General features: G+C 47.6%; 1 protein-coding gene across 44 annotated transcripts in view; it reads left to right on the top strand.

Moving 5' to 3' along the window:
• Positions 1 to 19149, top strand: part of TCF7L2 (transcription factor 7 like 2) — a 203666-nt gene that overhangs the window by 121077 nt on the left and 63440 nt on the right. For 9 of the 44 annotated variants that reach the window (XM_005657463.4, XM_084994298.1, XM_084994308.1 and 6 more), the window contains one exon: positions 8983 to 9123. The exons of 34 other annotated variants lie outside the window; for them this stretch is intronic. In XM_005657463.4, coding sequence (XP_005657520.1) covers positions 8983 to 9123 — 141 coding nt within the window. Of the gene's footprint in view, positions 1 to 8979; positions 9124 to 19149 lie in introns of all 44 variants that reach the window. One more of the 44 variants, XM_005657462.4, reaches the window with a different exon arrangement.

Below are 19149 nucleotides of genomic sequence, written 5' to 3' on the forward strand. Positions count from 1 at the left end.
TCAGACCCCTTATCCCTGATTCTATGACTCCAACTTCCCCTTTCAAGCTGAGAAATCCCAAATACCATAATACGGAGAGAATTCGTCACCCTAGTCCAGGCAGGACCCATCAGGGTTGTCCCAGGCACCTGCCCAATGACAAGTTAGTCACTTGGCAACAGCGTAAATCTTTCCGGGGATGACACAGGAGGGCATGTGTCATGTGGAACCAGGGATGTTAGTGACTGAAGCTGCTTGAGACTTTCCCCCAATTCTCCTGTATCTTCCTGCTCTGAACGAGATGGTGTCAGGGTTAGTCCTGCCTATGGGAGTCCATTGTGTTTTGAATATTTATATCCGTATATCCTTGCCGTGTGATTTCCTCGTTTCTCAATGTTTCTGGCGAACTCTTTTCAGATTATTTCAGTTTAGTAAGTCTTTATGCAATTCGTATAGTGCATTTCAACCAAAAGGGTTTGTTTTCATAAACACCGAGAAGGTTTAAATAACATTTTCTCGTAAATTAGCCCTCATTTGCACAGTTACTCAGTTATTGCACCATGAAGACCCTCTGGAGTTTGATGTTGTCAGGAAACATATTAGCAGAAAATAGTACGTTATTATCTAATGCTAATAATTGGTTACTAGAAATGAGACGAGAAGACGTTTAATTGGGGCTCCTGTGGCTAACAAGATGTGAATTATAAAAACATTTCCAGGAGAAATTCCAGGGTTGTTCCAGAAGCCTGTTATTTGCATTTTAAAACATTCGGTCCCCATTGATAAGGGTGCTGCTTTCTTTTTTGGAGCAAATCACTCTAAATTTCCTGGGTGATAACTAGATCCCCCGGAACACCCAGTCCCTGTATTGTCTTTACTACCTCTCAGCCCCATTTTGGGGTGCTTTTCTTTGTCCCTTTGTAGATGTGTTGGTTTTTATTTTTTTTAGGGCCGTGCTCGAGGCACATGGAGGTTTCCAGGCTAGAGGTCAAATCAGAGCTGCAGCTGCAGGTCTACACCACAGCCACAGCAGTGCCAGATCTGAGCCTCGTCTGTGATCTAACCACAGCTCACAGCAACCCTGGATCCCTAACTCACGGAGCGGAGCCAGGGATCGAACCCACTTCCTCATGGATACTAGTCAGGTTCATTTTCACTGAGCCACAACAGGAACTCCCATTGTGTTGGTTTTTAAAGAGAGGATTACAAAGTGCACAATCCCAGTCAGACTCTCTTTGCTCTTGGCCCCTCGATTCTGCGCAGTGCTGGTCTTGGTCCCCAGTGGCATAATATCGACCCCCCACCCCTTCTCAGAGGCTCTCCTGGGAGAAGGAACTGCCCTCTAGCAAAAATCTTGTTAACAGTGCAAGGGGTGCATTTATTTATTAGCTGGATCCACGCAGCTTTCTGCAGCCTTTCCTTCTGAGCTTCTGCCTCCATGCTTCCTCAGTGGTGTGTATATACCCGCACGTGTGAATCAACGCCTGTTCTCTCGAGTAACTGATGGGCATGGGTTTTCATGAGCTTGCCGGCCTGGCGCTTGTCTGGAGAGATGACACTGTTCACCTCTCAGTTCCACATGCAACTCACGGAGAGGGAGGTTGAGAGGAGAAGCATCACTTTTCTACGGAACCTTATCACTGTCCGAGGAAACAGATGGGAAAGATACACTTGTGCTCTGCTAGTGTGTTGGTTGTCCAAGGAATTAGCTTGGCCATGGAGAGGCCTTCATTTCCCGTTCCAGCAATGTCTGTTAGACCTTGATTCTTTTTTTTTTTTTGCCTGCCTTGCCTAATTTCCCAATGTTAAGGTTAGCCATTTCACATTGTCAGCTCTCATTCCAGAAAGCCTTGACTTCGCCTAAAGGGCTAATTTATCATGGATACCAGCTAAATAACAAAAGCATCTCCTTTATTCAAAATTACTCAAGTAACTTTTTTTTCCAACTGTATCCCAAACTTTTAAAAATCTGTTGTACACACGTCCTTCATTGTTTATACAAAGTATGTTTTATTTCCAGTGTCTCAGTATTTGAAAATGAGAAATATTTTTTTTTCTCCCAGCAAGCAAAGCAAGTTGGCAAATTTTTCTTTTAACCAATAAGCACCTTTGAAAGGATGCTACAAATTCCCATTCATTACACCTTATTCCTAAAATATTTTTCCTTGGTCATGTGGCTCTCTTGTCTGGAAAAGAAAGCCTGAGTGTAACTTTCTGCAGTAAATATTGCCTCTTATTATATAACGGCCATATCCCCACATCCAGGCCCAATGGATTTTGTACTTAGAGCTGTTGGAGGCCCTGCAGTTCCCCATCTTCTGGGGTCAGTGAGCCCTGCAGAATTGGAGCCTGTTGGAGGTGGGCCAGGGCCCTTCTAAGCCCTTATGTTGCAGCCGGCACCTCACTCGACCTGATAAACTGCACCCCAGAAGTACAAGACACACAGCTAGTTAGTAGCAAGTGGCAGTGGCAGTGAGGCCCCACACCTGTCTCTGCCCGGGTTGAAGAGGTGAACTGTGCTTTGTAAAGGAGCTTAACTTGGGCTCCCTTTGTGTTCGTTCTGTTTTGCCTTCTGTTTGGATCCTGGTCTCTTACCAAGATGAGGTCCTCAGGGGCCAAGGCAGACTTCGCTTCTATGTCCCTTGAGTCTAGGGATGGTGATTACGTTTCACCTGGTGCCAGCTCCGAACAGGGTGGCCCAGTGACTCTGAGGAAGAGGGGGTTGCCGCACAGCAGCTGGACACTGGCCATTCACGACTGCAGCCCTTGTCTTCCATACTGGGGGATACCCGCCCACCTCTGCAGGCACACAGGTGTGCAGTGTGCACACACACAGACTCTCACACCTGGTCACTCACACACGTTTTGGAAAAATAATCACGAACAATAAGGTTGCATACATTTACCAGGTACCACGTCTGTGATGGAATCCTATTTGGGGAAAAACTGGGCTCACCTTTAATAACGAAAATGGTGGCTTGTCTAGAGCCCTGATGGCAGTTTGTTTATTTATTTATTTTTTGTCTTTTTGTCTTTTCTAGGGCCGCACCCGCAGTATATGGAGGTTCCCAGGCTAGGAGTCGAATCGGGGGTACACCAGAGCCACAGCAACGCCAGATCCGAGCCGTGTCTGCAACCTACACCACAGCTCACGGCAACGCCGGATCCTTAACCCACTGAGTGAGGCCAAGGATGGAACCCTCAACCTCATGGTTCCTAGTCGGATTCGTTTCTGCTGCACCATGACGGGAACTCCCAGTTTGTTTTTTTGCATCTGTGTTGTTCGGTAAGATCTTACAAATGTACTTAGTTCCCACCAAAGTTATCTCACCTTTAGGGGTGATGGTTACTGATGGAGCTCAAAGCTAGATCCGCGTGATCTGGGAAGCTCTGAACTCTCTTTCCATGGTTGTGTATGTGGGCTCTGGTTGGTCGGTTGCTTGGATAGATGCACAGTTGCTTATTCGTCGTAGGTGTCCTTGTTTGTGCACTTATGTGCATGTCTATGTGAGTGAATGATAGATAAGAGAAGTTTTACCCTCTTAACCAACTTTTTAAAAAGTTGTCATTTTATTAGTTTGCTTCTTTAGTGAATGGCTCTTGTCTGTATCCTTCTCTCAAGTGGATTTCTTATTCCTCCGAAGATGCTGCAGTTTCAAAATAAAAACTCTTCTGTGTTATGCATAGAACCCTGATCTCCTGGTTTTTAAAATCTGGGTTTTGGTTTGTTCTTTTCTAGCTGCTCAGTCCTGGGTAGGTCCTTTCAACCTTGGACTTAGGGTTTTTTTTTTTTTTTTTTTTTTTTTTTTTTTTACCATAAAGAATTCGATTACATGATTTTTAAGACCGATTCCATTTCATGATTCTGATTTCTTTGCAAGACCCACAAATAATCCTTTTCTTCTTGCTTGGGGGAGAAGATCTGTAAAAAACATGACCCAAATATGTTAGACAGGAATCTCCAGAAAAACAGCCAATAGGAGATAGGTAGGTAGCTAGATAAGTAGGTATGTATACAAAGAGATTTATTATAAGGAATTGGCTCATGCAATTGTGAAGGCCAAGCAAGTCCCCAAGCAGATTTGTAGTTGGCCAGCTGGAGACCCAGGAGAGTTTCTGATGTAGTTCCAGTCCAAATCTGGAGGCTTGAGAATAGCTGATAGGGAAGTTCTGGTCCAAAGGCTGGCAGGCTTGAGACCTAGAAGGAGCTGATGTTTTAATTCAGGTCTGATGGGGGGCGGTGGAACCCGAACATGTTGCAGCTGGAAAGCATTCAGGCAGGAGGAATTCCCCCTTATTTGGGGGAGGATCAGCCTTTCCCTCCATTCACACCTTCAACTGATTGAATAAGGCCCACCCACATTAGGGAGGGTATCAGTTTTATTCATTCTACCTTTTTTTTTTTTTTTTTTTTGCTTTTTAGGGCCACTCCAGCAGCATATGGAGATTCCCAGGCTAGGAGTCCAATTGGAGCTACAGCTGCTGGCCTACGCCACAGCCACAGGAACATCAGATCCAAGCCACGTCTGTAACCGACACCATGGCTCATGGCAATGCCGGATCATTAACCCACTGAGCAAGGCCAGGGATCCAACCCATAACTTCATGGTTCCTAGTTGGATCCATTTCTGCTGTGCCACGTCGAGAACTCCTCATTCTACCAATTTTAACTCATCGAGAATCATAGACACACTCAGAATAATATTTGACAAGTTTCTGGGTACCCTATGGCCCAGTCAAGTTGACACATTAACTTAAGGGCCACCCCAAACAAAATTTAAAGCTTTTTTGGCCTTTTTCTTCCTGCCTAAAAAGTGGATTCAGAATTCTCCCAACAGCAGCCTATAGCTGTTGGCCAAATTTGGTCAGAATAACACATTTACTACAAAATGTTTATTTCTGGAGGCTTTGGTATTTTTAGGGTTTGGGGTTTTTAAATGCTTTTCAGCTCCTTCTTTTTATACTCTTTTCTTTTGTGTTTATTTTTCCTGGCAGAGCAATTTGTACTTTCTGGCTCATTGGTTTCCATTCTGTTGCATTAACATTTGAATATTGCCCAGCCACCTGTTGAAGGTAGCTGGAAGCTCATAAAGAAATAAAATAGTAGAATATATAAATATTGCTCCAACTTTTTAGTGGTAAATCTGGATTCTGCTCCATGTGGCCATGTCCTGGACTGGTCAACATATCATGTCCTTGGGTGCCAAGTCATCAGTGAAAATGAAACCTGCCACCCGCTCTGTCCCCACCTTCTGTCTTGACATGCCACAGCCTCAACTTCACCTTTCCCAGGAGAAACGCACCTCTTGAGATCCTGTCACAAATAGATAGCGCTTCCAGAGAGGGCTGGAAGGCAGATTGAACATTGTTAAGTATTCATGGCCACTGCTTTCTGGAAGCCAAATCATAAAGTTGGTCAGTGTAGCAGGTGGCTTTGGAGGCGCTAGCATAGAAAAGCCGAGTTGGCAGTTCCAGCAGGTGTGTAGTTTCTCAAGGTCCCCCTCCCCCCGTTCCAGAGACTGGCCACAAGCCACATTCATTCTTACTTCAAAAAGTACTGGACACCTACTTCAATATATTACCTTGTAACAATCCCCTCACCATGCCAGGAGTATGAAACTCACAAGGACTTCATTTACTTTTCCTGGAGTGTCTCCAATTTTTTCCACATTATTGCTTGGTTTGTGGATGGATGATTATTGAGGTCACTCTGACTAAGTTGGCTAGACTGCTCCGGTCAGGATGCCCTTCTCTCTCCTTAAACCCAGCCCAAACTGGCCTGAGCAAAATGAGTTTATTGACCCTTAACCAAAAAGTGTACAGGTGGTATGCATCAGGCATGGCTGGATCCAGGGCCCTGTGTATATATCAGGATCCATTTCCGTCCACCTCTTGGCTCTGCTTTCCTCCAGGTCAACCTCACTGCATGAGGCAGGTTCAAGTCCAGAGAGACCTTATCTTCCCCACATTTCTGACTTGGTGGCTGTGGTGAGAGGATGTAACGTGCCGAGTGCACCTGGACTGAATAGACGTGCCCATCCCTGGAGCTGGGGGTGGGGTCCACTCTACCTAAACTATATATCTTGAGAATTGGGGTGGTACCTTCTAAGTAATTCAGAGTACTGTTACCAGAAAAGGCACAAATGAATGCTGAGCAGAACACTCAGCAAACATATTTCCTGATCTTTAGGATCCACTAGAGAATTTATATTTGTTAGGGGGAGACGCAACTAGAGTTCTCTCATGGCATGAAATGATTCAGATCTATTTGTAAGACATCTTATATCCCTCAAATTTAAAGCAGCTTATAATGGAATTCCCACTGTGGCTCAGGAGGTTAAGAACCCGACATAGTGTCTGTGAGGATGCGGGTTCAATCCCTGGCCTCGCTCAGTGGGTTAAGGATCTGGCGTTGCCACAAACAGTGGTGTAGGTCGCAGATGCCACTCAGATCTGGTGTTGCTATGGCTGTGGTGTAGGCTGGCAGCTGCAGCTCTGATTTGACCCCTAGCCTGGAACTTCCATATATCACAAATATAGCTATAAAAAGAAAAAAATAATAAAGTGGCTTATAAGACTTGATCTTATGTAAAAAGATTGGGAATAAATAATTAAGGAAATTAAAGAGCAAAGCAAGGTAGAGGCACATGATAAGCTGGGGGTGAAGGAAGTTGAAGTTGCCCCTGTGATGCAGTGGGTTGAGGATCTGGTGTTGTCTCTGGTGGTGTGGGTTCAATTCCTGCCCGGGCACAGTGGGTTAAGGATTGCTGCAGCTGCGGTGCAGGCTGTCACTGCAGCTTAGATTCCACCCCTGGCTTAGATTCCACCCCTGGCTTCCATATGCAGTGGGGGTGGCCAGAAAAGGAAGGAAAAAAAAAAAAAAGATAGGGGTAAGATTAATCTCACTAATTTCAAAGCTGGTGGGTGGTCCTGCAAGATTGGGAAAAATGATCTGCACATTTGGCGCTGAGGTTCCCAGGAATGGAAGAGTGTCTAGAGCCTGTATGGAGCAGGGGGTGTGTGTGTGTGTCCGTGTATGTCCATGGGCATAACATGTCCTGTGTGCCAGTCTCTGGGAGCACAAGCCCTAAGGAAAGGCCACGGGAAGATAATAAAGATAACATGCGGTCACCTTAGACACATCGCTTCTCCAGACTTCTGGGGCTCCTTCCCTGGGGACCTTTGTCTCTTTGCTCCCAGCATCGTGTGAGAAAACAAAGCCTGCAGACAAGGATTGAACCCCCATATTGCTGGGGTCTTTCCAGGGACAATGAGTTGGAGGGCTAAACCATGTCACCTTTGGTGGGAGGCAATCAGATGAGTCACTGCTGTGAAAAGACAGACTTGGGTGACCTCGGTTGTAAAGCTGGGCTAATCTCGAAAATGGACTCATGCTTGCCCAATGACTCACGTTCCTGTTTACACCGAGGAGAAGGGCAGAGTGGGGAGCCTCTGCTTCCTGGACGGAGACCAGAGACCCCAGAGAGGGCACCCAGTGCTTCCTCGGGGCCTCGGGCTGCCCCTCTGGGGAGCAAACTTAAGGGCTTTGGCAGTGGTGGCTTTCCAAGTCCAGACATGGGGACAGCTGCAGCCAGCGGGGGCCCTAGAGTAGGACCAGTTTGCAGGCGATGCGGCCCCCTCTCATTTTGGGTGTTCTCACGACTTATGGCTGCTTTTAATCCAGACAACTCCCCCTCCCCACCTTGGGAGGACCAGGTTATATGGGAAGCATGTAAATCATTCTAGAAATGTGACTACTGTTTTATAGATTTGTCCGTTATTTCCATTGATTTTCTAACTCCCAGAGACTTCGGTATCCACTATGCTCATTCTGCCATTTGGTGACTATTAGAACATAAAATACTGGATATTGTGCTCAATCTCCTGTTATTTAGGATTAAGAAGGGTGAAAACATTGTTCATGGGATGTTCCTTCACATGAAACTTTTCAAAAACCAGAGTAGAGAAGATAAATCCTTTACCATGAAACACAGCAGGCATCGATCTTTTCTTTCTTTAATGACATGTGGAATGATAGTTCCCTGTTTGTTCTAAAACAGCCCTTCTTGGACCCCAGGTCGCTCTTTACACCCCTAAATTCTCTACCCCATTTGCAGAGCAACAGCCAACATCTGGACAGGCGAATGCCTCTGCACAGCAGCACACGCGTTGACTAAGATCTGGTGCAGATCCCCTTCTGCCATTTACTAGCTGTGTGACCTTGGGCATGCTCCTTAACGTCTCTGAGTCAGTTTCCTCCTCTGTAAAATGGGCACGGCAATACCTACCTCACAGGGTGGTTGTGAGGACTAGCCAGGTGACACACACGTTCCTGTCCAGAACCCCAAATAGAGCAGGCAGGCAGTGAACCGAGGCAGCGTTCATGGTAGGGCTCCAGCTGGGCTGAAGTTTGGCACAGCACGTGTTTCCTGAGCGTGCAGGCTGTGTGCTGCCCTATCTTTCGATGGGTTCAGAGATATTAGTGTGGTCACTTCTCTTAAAACGCTTGCAGCCTGGCAGAGGGACCAGTATTAAGACAGATTCCCACATCGTCCTAGAATTGCATGAAACCCTATGCAATTACATTTTTGTAGGCTAGAAAGAGCAGCAATGTCACATGGTTTAAACTAATAGAAGATTCAGTGGAAGGTAAGTTGAGACAGAGAGAGAGAAAATGCTAGCCAGCGGGCTTCCGGGAGGAAGGAGTGGCGTGTCCTTTGGGGGAGAGATGGGCAGGGTGGGCACCCGGGAAGGGATGCTTTGGAAAGGCAGCCCAGAGGGGGCTGTGTGGAAGGGGTCGCTGGGGGGCACCCCCTGAGCTGGCCGGCAGGGAGGTGGACGTGTTCCGGGTTTGTGCTGGGAACCACGAGCCTCCCCGCTTGGGGTTTGTCGAGCAGCGGGGGTCAGGGCCGGAGGTCAGGCTGGGGGCCGCGAGTGCCGCCTCGCTGACTGCGCCCCCTCCTTCCCGAGCCTCACTCTGTTCCCCTTTCTTCCTGGCAGCAGTGCCCCCTCCCTTGCTGCACTCAGGGACATGACTGTCAGCACTTCTACCCCCCCTCAGACTTCACTGTCAGCACTCAAGTCTTCAGGGACATGAAAAGGAGCCACTCCTTACAAAAGGTTGGGGAGCCCTGGTGTTTGGAGGTAGGTCTCGGAGCAGAACGACGGTGTGGGATGAGTGAGCTCTGAACTGAAACCGCCCATCCAAAGTTTACATCCCGCTTGGGCAGGGCCCACCCGCCGCGGTCCCCAGTCCCCGTCAGGTCGCTGTCACATCGGGTGCCCTGATGTCTGGGTGTACTGACCACGGATCGGTTTATCACGGCCATAAAAATGCCAGTTTACGAGGAGAGGGTGGAGGGTGGTGCCCCCCGCGAACCCAAGGCGCCGGCCTCGCAGTCAAAGCCACACGGTCCATTGTTGCCCGGGGCTTCCGTGAGAATGATGAGCAACACTTTCGCCCCTTAAACTTGACCCCCAGGAAATAATTTCCTGGGGTTCTTCATAGCTTCCAGTGGACGAGAAGTTATCACCTGAACTTTGCCTTTGTTGTTCCTTCTTTAGAAGAACTTAGAGGGTTTTTTTCCAGGACTGAAGGTGCTGGGCAAAGCTGGCGCTTCTGCCAGGATACCTTCACCAGGCAGCCGCCAATGGCTTTTCTCACAGATGTCACTCTCCAAGGACAGGAAGCATTGTTAATTTCCTTTAAATAATTCAGTACGATGTCAATACCTCACACGGCTGCGTGCTCGGCGGTGACAGTTCTCTTCCAATCGGTCGTCCCGAAGAATAAAGACCATCCCATCCCGAACATGCTTTCATCTTCAGAAAAGCAAAAGTCAATGCAGATAGGAAGTGGTGAAGTAACTCTTTAGACTTAAACAGCACATGACTGAGTATGAATGCTAGCTTTTCCATTTTTTTTTTTTTAAAGAGAAGTGAATATTTAAGAGCCACTTCATAAATCCTCTGTCTCCGAAAAACCTTTTTTTTTTTTTTTTTTGTATACCTACTATGTGCCAGGTGCTGGGCTGTGTGTCAGGGCTACAGGGGCAGAAAACAGCAGAGGCCTACAGCCTCATGTAACGTGTGCATGCGTCTTGCCTTTGGAGGGAGAAAAGGCAGGTGAAATCATCTATAAAAGCTTCTTCTAATTTAAAAAGTAGTAAATAGCCGCGGAAGAGAACTCGAGACACAGAAAAACATGTAGAAGGAAACGCAAACACCCACATTCTTTTTTACCTGTGTCTAATCTCTTAATAATATTTGGATGCATTTCTTTCTTGTCATTCATGTGTCTCAAGTTTAAAAATGTTTCATAAAATTAGAACTATACCCTGCAGAGTTTTGTATTTCTCTTTTCACTTGGTGGCTTTTGTACATCATAATGTGTCTTAATTCTGGTCAGTGACTTCATGTGTGTGTCTCGTGGAAATCTTCCCATCTCACTGTGCCCCTCTGGCCAGATGTGAACAGAGCTGAGGCTGTTTCTAGGTCTTTTGGTCCCCACCCCCATCCCCACCCTCACGAGGCCTGTGCCTGGGTTCCCTGGGGCTGGCGTAATATGTAAGGCCCATGTCTTTAACCGGCCTGGGTCTAGCAGAGCAGGGAGGCTCCCTTCTGCACAGCAGCCCGGGGCCCATGGATGGAAGCTTTTTCTCAGCAACCCCTCCTTGCTCTAGCTTTTCATAAACATCTCTGTTCATTGGGACTGCGGGTGATAAGGCCATACCGAACATAGCTCTTCCTCCACCAGGACCTGGCAAATGGTAACTCATTAATCTTTGGTCGGAGTTACGAGATAGATAAAGGAGAACCAGGCACCCATTTTGAGCTGAGGAAAATGAAACAGAAAGACTGGGTTTCTTCCTTATAACTCGGGATCCACAGGCGCCGACGAGATCCCCGGCGCCAGTGACTGCGCGGGTTTCTCGGCTTTGCCCTCAGCACAGGGAAGCATCTCTTGGGGAAGTGCCAGGACGCCTGGCTTCCAGAATTGGGTCTAAATCCCTAAATGTGTGAACAGACCAAACCCAAAGACACCACTCGTGCTCTGTGACCTTGGGGGAGTTGCCCAGCTGCTCCGTGCCGCAGTTTCCCCACAGTGACCGGGAATCGCACGTGGGCTGCTGGGGCTTAGCCAGAGGAGCTGGCGTGCTGGGTCTGACCCAGGCACCGGGCAGGAAGCGCGCACCGATAGAGTGTCCATGTGACGGGCCAGCCGCTGCTGCAGTAGGTCGGTCACGCTGCATGCTTTCTTCCCGCAGCCTGGGGGGCCTCGAGGTGACTCTGGGTAGCATAGGGGAACCACACGCGACTGGAGTCAGAACTAGGTTTGAGTCCAGTGGTTCTCACCTCTGCTGGCAAGGTGCTTCATCCCTCTGTGATGCAATCCCTGCGTCTGTCAAAAGAGGCCGGTAGGAGAATCCCTGCCCAGCCTGCTTCTCTGGGCATCTCCCAGGATCCCTTGAGATACTAATCAAAGAGACTTTTAACACAGTGCTTCCTACAGTCCAGGCATAGTTCTATAAGCGATTTGTGTATATTAATTGTTCAAAACCTGACAACAACCATAAGAAGAAGGTGCCGTGATTATTGCCATTTTGCAGATGAGCCACAGAGGGGTTAAGAAACCTGTTTAAGATCACACAGCAAAGGGACGGAGCTCTACAGCTGCTGTTAATGAAAGACCATGGCAGTAGCCCGTGGTTTGAAGCCTTCCCCACCAGCCATCCTCCACTTGCTCAAGGAGAGTGGGATGGATCCTGTTCAACACCCAGCCGTCTCAGGGCCAGGAGGGCATGTCTGATTCAGGACATCCAAAGTCCAGTTTTGGCTTTATAAGCATCACATCCGGGATATTTTCTACTCCATCCATAGTGAACCTTCACTGTCCCTGCTCTCTCTTCCCTGGCAACTCAGCTCGATTCTACCCCTTTAGCCCTCTCCTTGAGGGAATTAAGGTTGGTTGGCCAGTTGAGTAAATATGACTAAGAAAGTCGATATGCACCTGGGCAGGCATGAGTCACTTCTTTCTAGTTAGCTATTCATATGCATTTTAGAGCTCGCCACACAAAGTTATTACATTGGGGCCATTACCATGTTTAATAGTGACAATAATAGGGTGTGACCCTTGGCATAAATGCATTCAGATAAGAAAGAAAGTGTTTTTTCCTGTAATTGCTTAGTCAATACCGTTTTCGCGGAAATGCTTGCAAACAAACTTTTAAAAAGTTCTTTGTTCTAATCCTTCCCTTATTCCTTGCTTCCTTCCTCTTGACAGACTTCTGCGAACTTCTCCTGATCACCGGCTGGGGGTTAGCAAAACGGTGCCCTCTGACCCTTCTGATGTTCTGGTTGACCTATCTTTTCGCCGGTTTTCAGCCTAATTTTATTTCGCTTTTAGGGATATGTGTGTGTGTGTGAGAGAGAGAGAGCGAGAGAATGTGTGTGTGTATGTGTGTGTGGGTGTGTATGTGTGTGAATTCAGGAGGGGGCGCATTATCACTGGTACTTGCTTATTAACTTCTTAATGCATTTAAGGAAAAAAGAGACTTCTGCTAACTTTGCAAAGCTAGTCACATAGACAGGGAGTTAACCATTTTGGTGAGAGGAAACGAAACTTTTCTTAGGCTTATTAGACCACATCCTATAAATCTGTGGCTTATTATATGTCTGATTTCTAAAAAGCATGGCATCACCACCAAGGTTTTATTTTTTGCTTATTAGTCATTGAAACAAATATAGACATTGCTTCATTTCCTTAGTATTGTGTTTTTCAATACATTATGTATGGAAAATCTGGATTTACACAACGAAGTACATTCAAAGGGGGAGGTATCTGCTTTGTAAGTCTCTGCATTATAACTTTGGATTACCAAGCATTCTGTTAAGTGAAAATGTTCAATTAACCCACTCACTCCTGATTTTGCAGAAAAAGCAGGGTGAGAAAACAGTAAAAATAGCCCTCGGAGGAAGTGTTTTGACCTACTTCCTTCCAGTCTTTTAAAGGATGTGTTTCAAAAACCATAGGTGGGCTCATGTTGTATATGTAATTACTTTCTCTTTCACATCTCTGGGAATAAGAAAGTACCTTCCTGCGTGTGCCGTGAAGATTCTTAGTAAGCCTTCCAGCGGTTGCCCTTTCCAGAAGTGGGTGTCCCTCAGTGTGCTTAACCATTGCTCCAGTGCAAACACCCTTTCTAAAGTTCCGCTATTACGGTCTGGTTGCATCTCAAGGGGGAGCGGGTGTGAGTGGAGAAGAACAGACAGAATGCCTTTGGCCATTCCGTAACACCCCCATGACGTATAGGATCCCCGGCTTAGCGTGCACAGCCCTCGACCCTTCTGTGCAGGCGCCCCAGCAAGGGCAGCCCCCTCCCCGAATTCATTCTCAGGGTGAAATGCCGGGTGGGACCACCCATGTTAGTGTCTTATTTCTCCTTGCTGTATTTGCAAAGCCTCTCCACTGAATTCTTCTAGGGTAAATGAATTTCCCCTGCCAATGAACAGCTCCAGTCGTATAGGTGGATACCACGGTGCCTAACTTGGCGTCTCTGATGCTTCGGAGAAGTCACGCTCCCAGTGCATGGTGAATGTGGTCTGGCTTCCCCCACTGCTCGGTAGAGACCCCTGCAGGATTGGTACGGCCTGGACACCTCATGCACAGCCTTCCCCACCAGGGACACAGGCTCTCTGGACGGAGAGGCCGTTCCTTGGCCTCAGGGCTGTGGATACTGTTCTTTCCACTTCTTCCCACTTTTCTCCACCCTGGGAGGCTGGTACACAGGCTAGGAAGCCCAGGCAGGGTGCATGGATGTCCCCCAAGGATGGTGGGGGTGTTCCTGTCCTGTGTCCAGGCTCTGGGGCCGTCGGACACCCGCTCAGACACCCCAGGCTGGATCACGGCTCTTATCTCTGTGGCTGCCTCCCTTTTCCCCATCCTTTGTGAGTCACACGCCTTGGCATCTCGTGTGACAAAGGTCATTAGTAGAGAAGACTTGGGCCTTCCATGCGTGACATCTTGTCATCCACACAGTTTATTGTTTTGGACCCTCCCCTCTTGTAATTCTGTGAGGTGACAGATCAGTTTTTAATGGGCTACACTGTGTCAAGGGAGAGTTTAAATTAACCTTAAGACTTTTTATACCTCACAGGGCCCCTCACATCATAAGCCGTGGTCAGTATTTGAAGAGAGGGAGTGGGTGCTTTTTACTAAGGCTTTTGACATCATCTGTCAAGCCTGTCTGTCTCTCGGTGTCGTGATGTCTCTGTTTCTCCGAGTACTTTCCTATTCTCGGCTCCTTTAATGATGTCAGTGAGGTAGATGTTTGGAATTTGGGAACAGAGAGGAACCACCTTTCGGCCCAGACTCTGGAACTTCATTTCCTCATTCTCGTTAAGGGCCATTACTGTCAGGTAAGCCAAGTGCGGCATCTCCGTTTTTCTCCTTCTCTGTTAGGCCCGTCTGCGCTTGGTTCGAAAGGTCTTTATTGCATCAGCTCCTGCTAGTTTAGCAAGAGATGATTCCAGGAACTATGTCATCTTTTATCCTTTATTCCACACTTTCCCAGCTTCCTCTGCCACTTTCTCTGAAAGTTCATTTCAAGCCTGTTTTCAAGTTTAAAAAAAAAAAAAAAAAGAAAAAAGGCATTTGGTGTGGTTTGGGGAGCGAGGCCGTAGAAGTGGACTTCTCTGCCCTGGTGAGGCCAGGTTCAAGTTTTGACCACGCTTTCCTTGGGCTGTCCTGACCCGGTTCCCAGCTGGCCTCTTTCCTTGAGCTGAAAATGAGGAAGGAGGTGGCCTTTGTACAGCCAGGGAGTTTATTTTTTGTAACGTTTGTCAGTAACCCTCTGGGTGTGTGTGCACACGGGTGCGTGCACGCGCTCGTCTGTGTGATCGCCCATCTCTGGGGCCGCGCTACCCAGGGCGTGTTCATGGCTCAGCTGCATTTTTCTCTGGAAAGGTCTAAATAACAGGCCTGTTTGTGCTCAGAGTGAAAGTTTCTGTTTTGGAAAAGCCAGTTCTTTCCGACAAGGGCAGGGGGGAGGGACGAGGAAGGAACCCAAGACACCAAAGAAGAAGTGAGAGTTGAGGGAGGTGGGGAGGCACTGGGGTGACCAAGGGACATGTGGACGCCCTGCTCCATTTATTTCCCAACCCCCCCCCCCCCGGTCACTCTGTCTGCCCAGCTCTGCCTGGGCACCCCCCTTTGCTGCCCTGCACCCTGGCGGAGGCCTCCTGCTGCTTAGGAAAACGGAGCTGGCAGGAGATGAGGTTGGGTTGAGCGTGATCTCCAGGGTTGGGGTCAGAGGGAGCATGGAAGCACTCAATCACCCAGCCTGGCTCCTGCCCGCTGGGTGGCTGGCAGGCCTGGTGGTTCACCAGGAGCCAGCATGACAGGTGCGAGGTCCTCTCGTCCCCGGAAAGGAAAAGCTCCTCCCTCAGAAAGGAGTTGCAGCTCACAGGCATCTGGAAGGAGGTCCCGACCCCTGCTCCATCTCTTGGACCTGTTTCTTTCCTCTTGCTCCTTTGAAAAGAAGGCAAGAGAAAGATGGGCGGAGGTGAGCAGGAGGGGAAGGTTGTCCACGATTGTCTTGCTGGCTTCAGAAATCCAGGCACTTCCTGAAGGGAAGGAGGGGTGTTGCTGTGCCCCTTCCTGTGTGTCTGGTGGGGCAGGGACTGCTGTGTCTGGGCACGAACACGTAGCTCTCCTGATGGAGGGCCGAGCTTGCTTCTCCAGCGCATCAGACATTGGCCTCCCCTTCCCCTATCCTGCTGGGGACCACAAAGCACACTCCAATCAGTTCCTGTGCAGGTTTTCCTCCCTGCAGTTTTGCAGTTGCTCCTGTAACACTCTATTTTTCGGCTTTGCACTTACTGCATATACTTCTGTGTCCCTGATTTTAGGTCCAGGGAACAGGCTTATTTTGAGATGTGGCATTTTAAAAAAATTATACTTTGAAATATACAACAGGGAGTTCCCGTCGTGGCTCAGTGGAAACGAACCCGACTAGGAACGATGAGGTTGCGGGTTCGATCCCTGGCCTCGCTCAGTGGGTTAAGGATCTGGTGTTGCCATGAGCTGCTCTGTAGGCCACAGATGTGGCTCGGTTCTGGCGTTGCTGTGGCTGTGGCACAGGCTGGTGGCTATAGCTCTAATTCGACCCCTAGCCTGGGAACTTTCATTTGCGGTGGGTGTGGCCCTAAAAAGCCTCCTCCTCCTACTAGTAATAATAATAAAATAAATAACAACATTGGCCTTTTCTTTTGGTCTACAGTTCTGTGAATTTTAGCATAAAGTTGTATTATCACCACCACAGTTAGGATACAGAACAGCTCCGTCACTCTCAGGCTAGGCTTTTATGGCTGCAAAGCATATGGGGTTTATTTTTTTATCATTTATACCTTTTGAAAGGTAGGACTGACTAGATTCATCTCTTTCATTCAGAGGCTAATTTTGTCGTTGATACATGTCTCTGCTCTATTCCTTCTCCAGCAAGAAATGTAACCAGAATACTTTGCTTGTCAGTCTGTTAGTTACTGACAAATGTGGGTTGGATTTTCTATTTTTTTTTTTTTTTTTTTTGTACTGACTGTTCTTCCCTGCACACCTGGGATGCTTTGGGCCACTTTGTGGATTTAAGGAGAACTCAAGCTAATTCTGACAGTGACCAAAGGAAAATATAATTAGCTAGGGAAGTGTTGTTGCTAACCAGACAGGCGGCATTGTGAAAGGAAACGACTTCTGGAGTGTTCTGCTTTGAATTATCTGTGTAATTCTCTTCCAGATGTCAGGACAGATGGTCAGGGTTTGGGCATAATGTGTAAAGTGAAGATGGGGCATCACCTGTAGGTTTGTCGACCCAACGTGGTTCTTATGGATGGTCCTCCTTTGTCCCATTGCTTAGGTGAGACCAGGAACTAAGATGCTTCCCCCAGCATCCCCACCCAGGTTCTGGAACAAGCTGGTCCAATCATGGGACAGCCAGGGCTACCCTGTGGTTCAGGGCTGTGCTTTCTCAGGGAAGAAGTGAAAGGCAGGGACATTTGTGTGGTGCGGGTCCTCCGTGATTGCTCGTCCTCCTCTTGCGAAATGAGGAGAGGTGGCCCCAAAGGTCCCCTGCTTTGAATGTCACACTTGACCGAACAGTTGATGATGTCTCTGGGGTGGATTTTGCTGGGGAAGGTGGCAGTGATCTTGCACATGTAGATTTTGGTGAAATCTGATTCCTGCCTTTGTAATTACTTGGAGACTCGCCACCGCAGCCAGTTGAGAAGTTGGGAACAGTGACCCGGAGCAGAAAGCAGAAATTGTAGGGGAGTTAACATCCAGAAACACAGGTGCAGCTTTCCTTCTGGCTTTCTGGCATCAAAAATCGCTTTATCAGGAGAAAGTATTCTAACTGCCTTCTTCAACAGTCACCTAACTTTCCTGTCTCCCTGTCTCTCCCTTTGCCAGGCAGAAGGCACTTCCCGGCGTGTGGTAGAGTTGGCACACCCGTGATTTAGCTGCGAGGAGTGAGTTTTGCTGATAAGAAACTCCCTCTGTCTGGCAGCAGGGTTCTGTAGAGGAATGTCCTCCAGGTGGAAGAAGAATGGTTTTCATTTAAAAAAAAAAAAAAAAAAAAAGACACCTTAAACAAAGTAGCACAAGCCTGGGTGCCTGGGCGAAACAAGAGGAACAAAACAGCTCAGAAACAAGTTGCTTTTCTGCATCTTGATTGAAATGATAGGGGCACTGTGGAAAGCCAGGGCTGGCTTTATTTTCACAAGCAGAGCATGTGCAGACCGTGGGGCCTGGGCGCCTTAACTCTGGAATATGCTTCTAGAAGAGTGTGTAGCGTGATCATCCCCCCTCCACAAGTGCTTGCCAGTTATCTGATCAGTGTCAGACTTATCTTTTCTAGTAACACCCACATGAGAGGGTTTTTTTTTTTATTCCTTCTTGTTTTATTTGGGTGACAGATTGCATGTTAGGGCACTAAAAGATGAAAGCACTAAATATTTGCTTTAGAAAAACACAGCGAAAGAGTCTCTCATCCTTCCAGCTGAAAATTGATGGGCTTAGAATTCCATTAAGAGAAACGACTGTCTGCAGTTCAACTTATTGCCACCCTCTGGGCACGGTTAACACGTGGAGCACAACGTGAAGGTTGGAGGGTACGGGATCGTGCCGGATTCTTTTTCACGTGGAATGGACCAGGGCTGCGTCATCGACCTGGAGATCCAAGTAGCCCACAGCAGTGCCTGCCTCTTTCTGCGATGTTAAGCTCCTCCTTCGGGACTTTGCAGTGGATTTTCTCTCCATAGAAAGGGTCTTTCTGTGATTCCCTCTTTCAGATGTAATGGTAAAGCCATAATTCCTGCGAGCCTCTTTGGCATGAGCTGTCTTGTCTCAGAAGAAGGGAGAATGCATTTTGGCACTTGGGTTGTGATGATTGCAGAATCTGCTTGGTGGAATGATGAAGAGCAGGAATTCAAACCCTGGCTTGGCTACTGGGCAGCTGAGTGACCAGGTGTATCGTGTGTGGAAACCTTTCTAGACCATCTGTGAACCCGGGATATTTTTGTACCTCCGTTTATTGTGGGATTTCCGTGAGTGAAGGTGGTATATGGACATGGGCTTCTGTCAACACTAGGTCTTCCTTGTTAATTCTCAGTAGTTTTTGGGTTTTTTTTTTCCTCTTTATCTTTTTTTCTTTTTTGGCTGCCCTGCAGCATATGGAGTTCCCAGGCCAGGGATCAGATCTGAGTCGCAGTTGTGACCTATGCTTGCAGCTGCAACAACGGATCCTTAACCCATTAGGAGAGGCCAGGGATTGAACCTGTCTCCACATGGATACTAGTCGGGTTCTCAACATGCTGAGCCACAGTAGGAACCCCTCAGGAGGTATTTTTAAATCCATTTCTTTGATTTGAGGGGAAAGAAGGTTGAACCCCATGTCTGCTGGGGTTGTGGCTTGATATATTAATATTAGGCAGCATTTATTAAAATCTGCTGTTGTTCAGCCATTGAATTCATTGTTTCATAAGTGTTCTTGTTTTACTCTTGTGGCTACTCCACGAGAGGAAAAAGGAATATTGTTCCACTTTTTTTATGTAAGTAAGCTAGTAGTAACAGTTATTGAGTGCTTTTCTATGAACCAGCTCTAGTTTAAGTGGTTTTCC

The sequence above is a fragment of the Sus scrofa genome, chromosome 14 (assembly GCF_054392235.1).
Source record: "Sus scrofa isolate SSC_HxYL_T2T_F1_AM1 chromosome 14, Sscrofa_HxYL_maternal_Yorkshire_Landrace_v2.0, whole genome shotgun sequence".
NCBI classification, from domain to species: Eukaryota; Metazoa; Chordata; class Mammalia; order Artiodactyla; family Suidae; genus Sus; species Sus scrofa.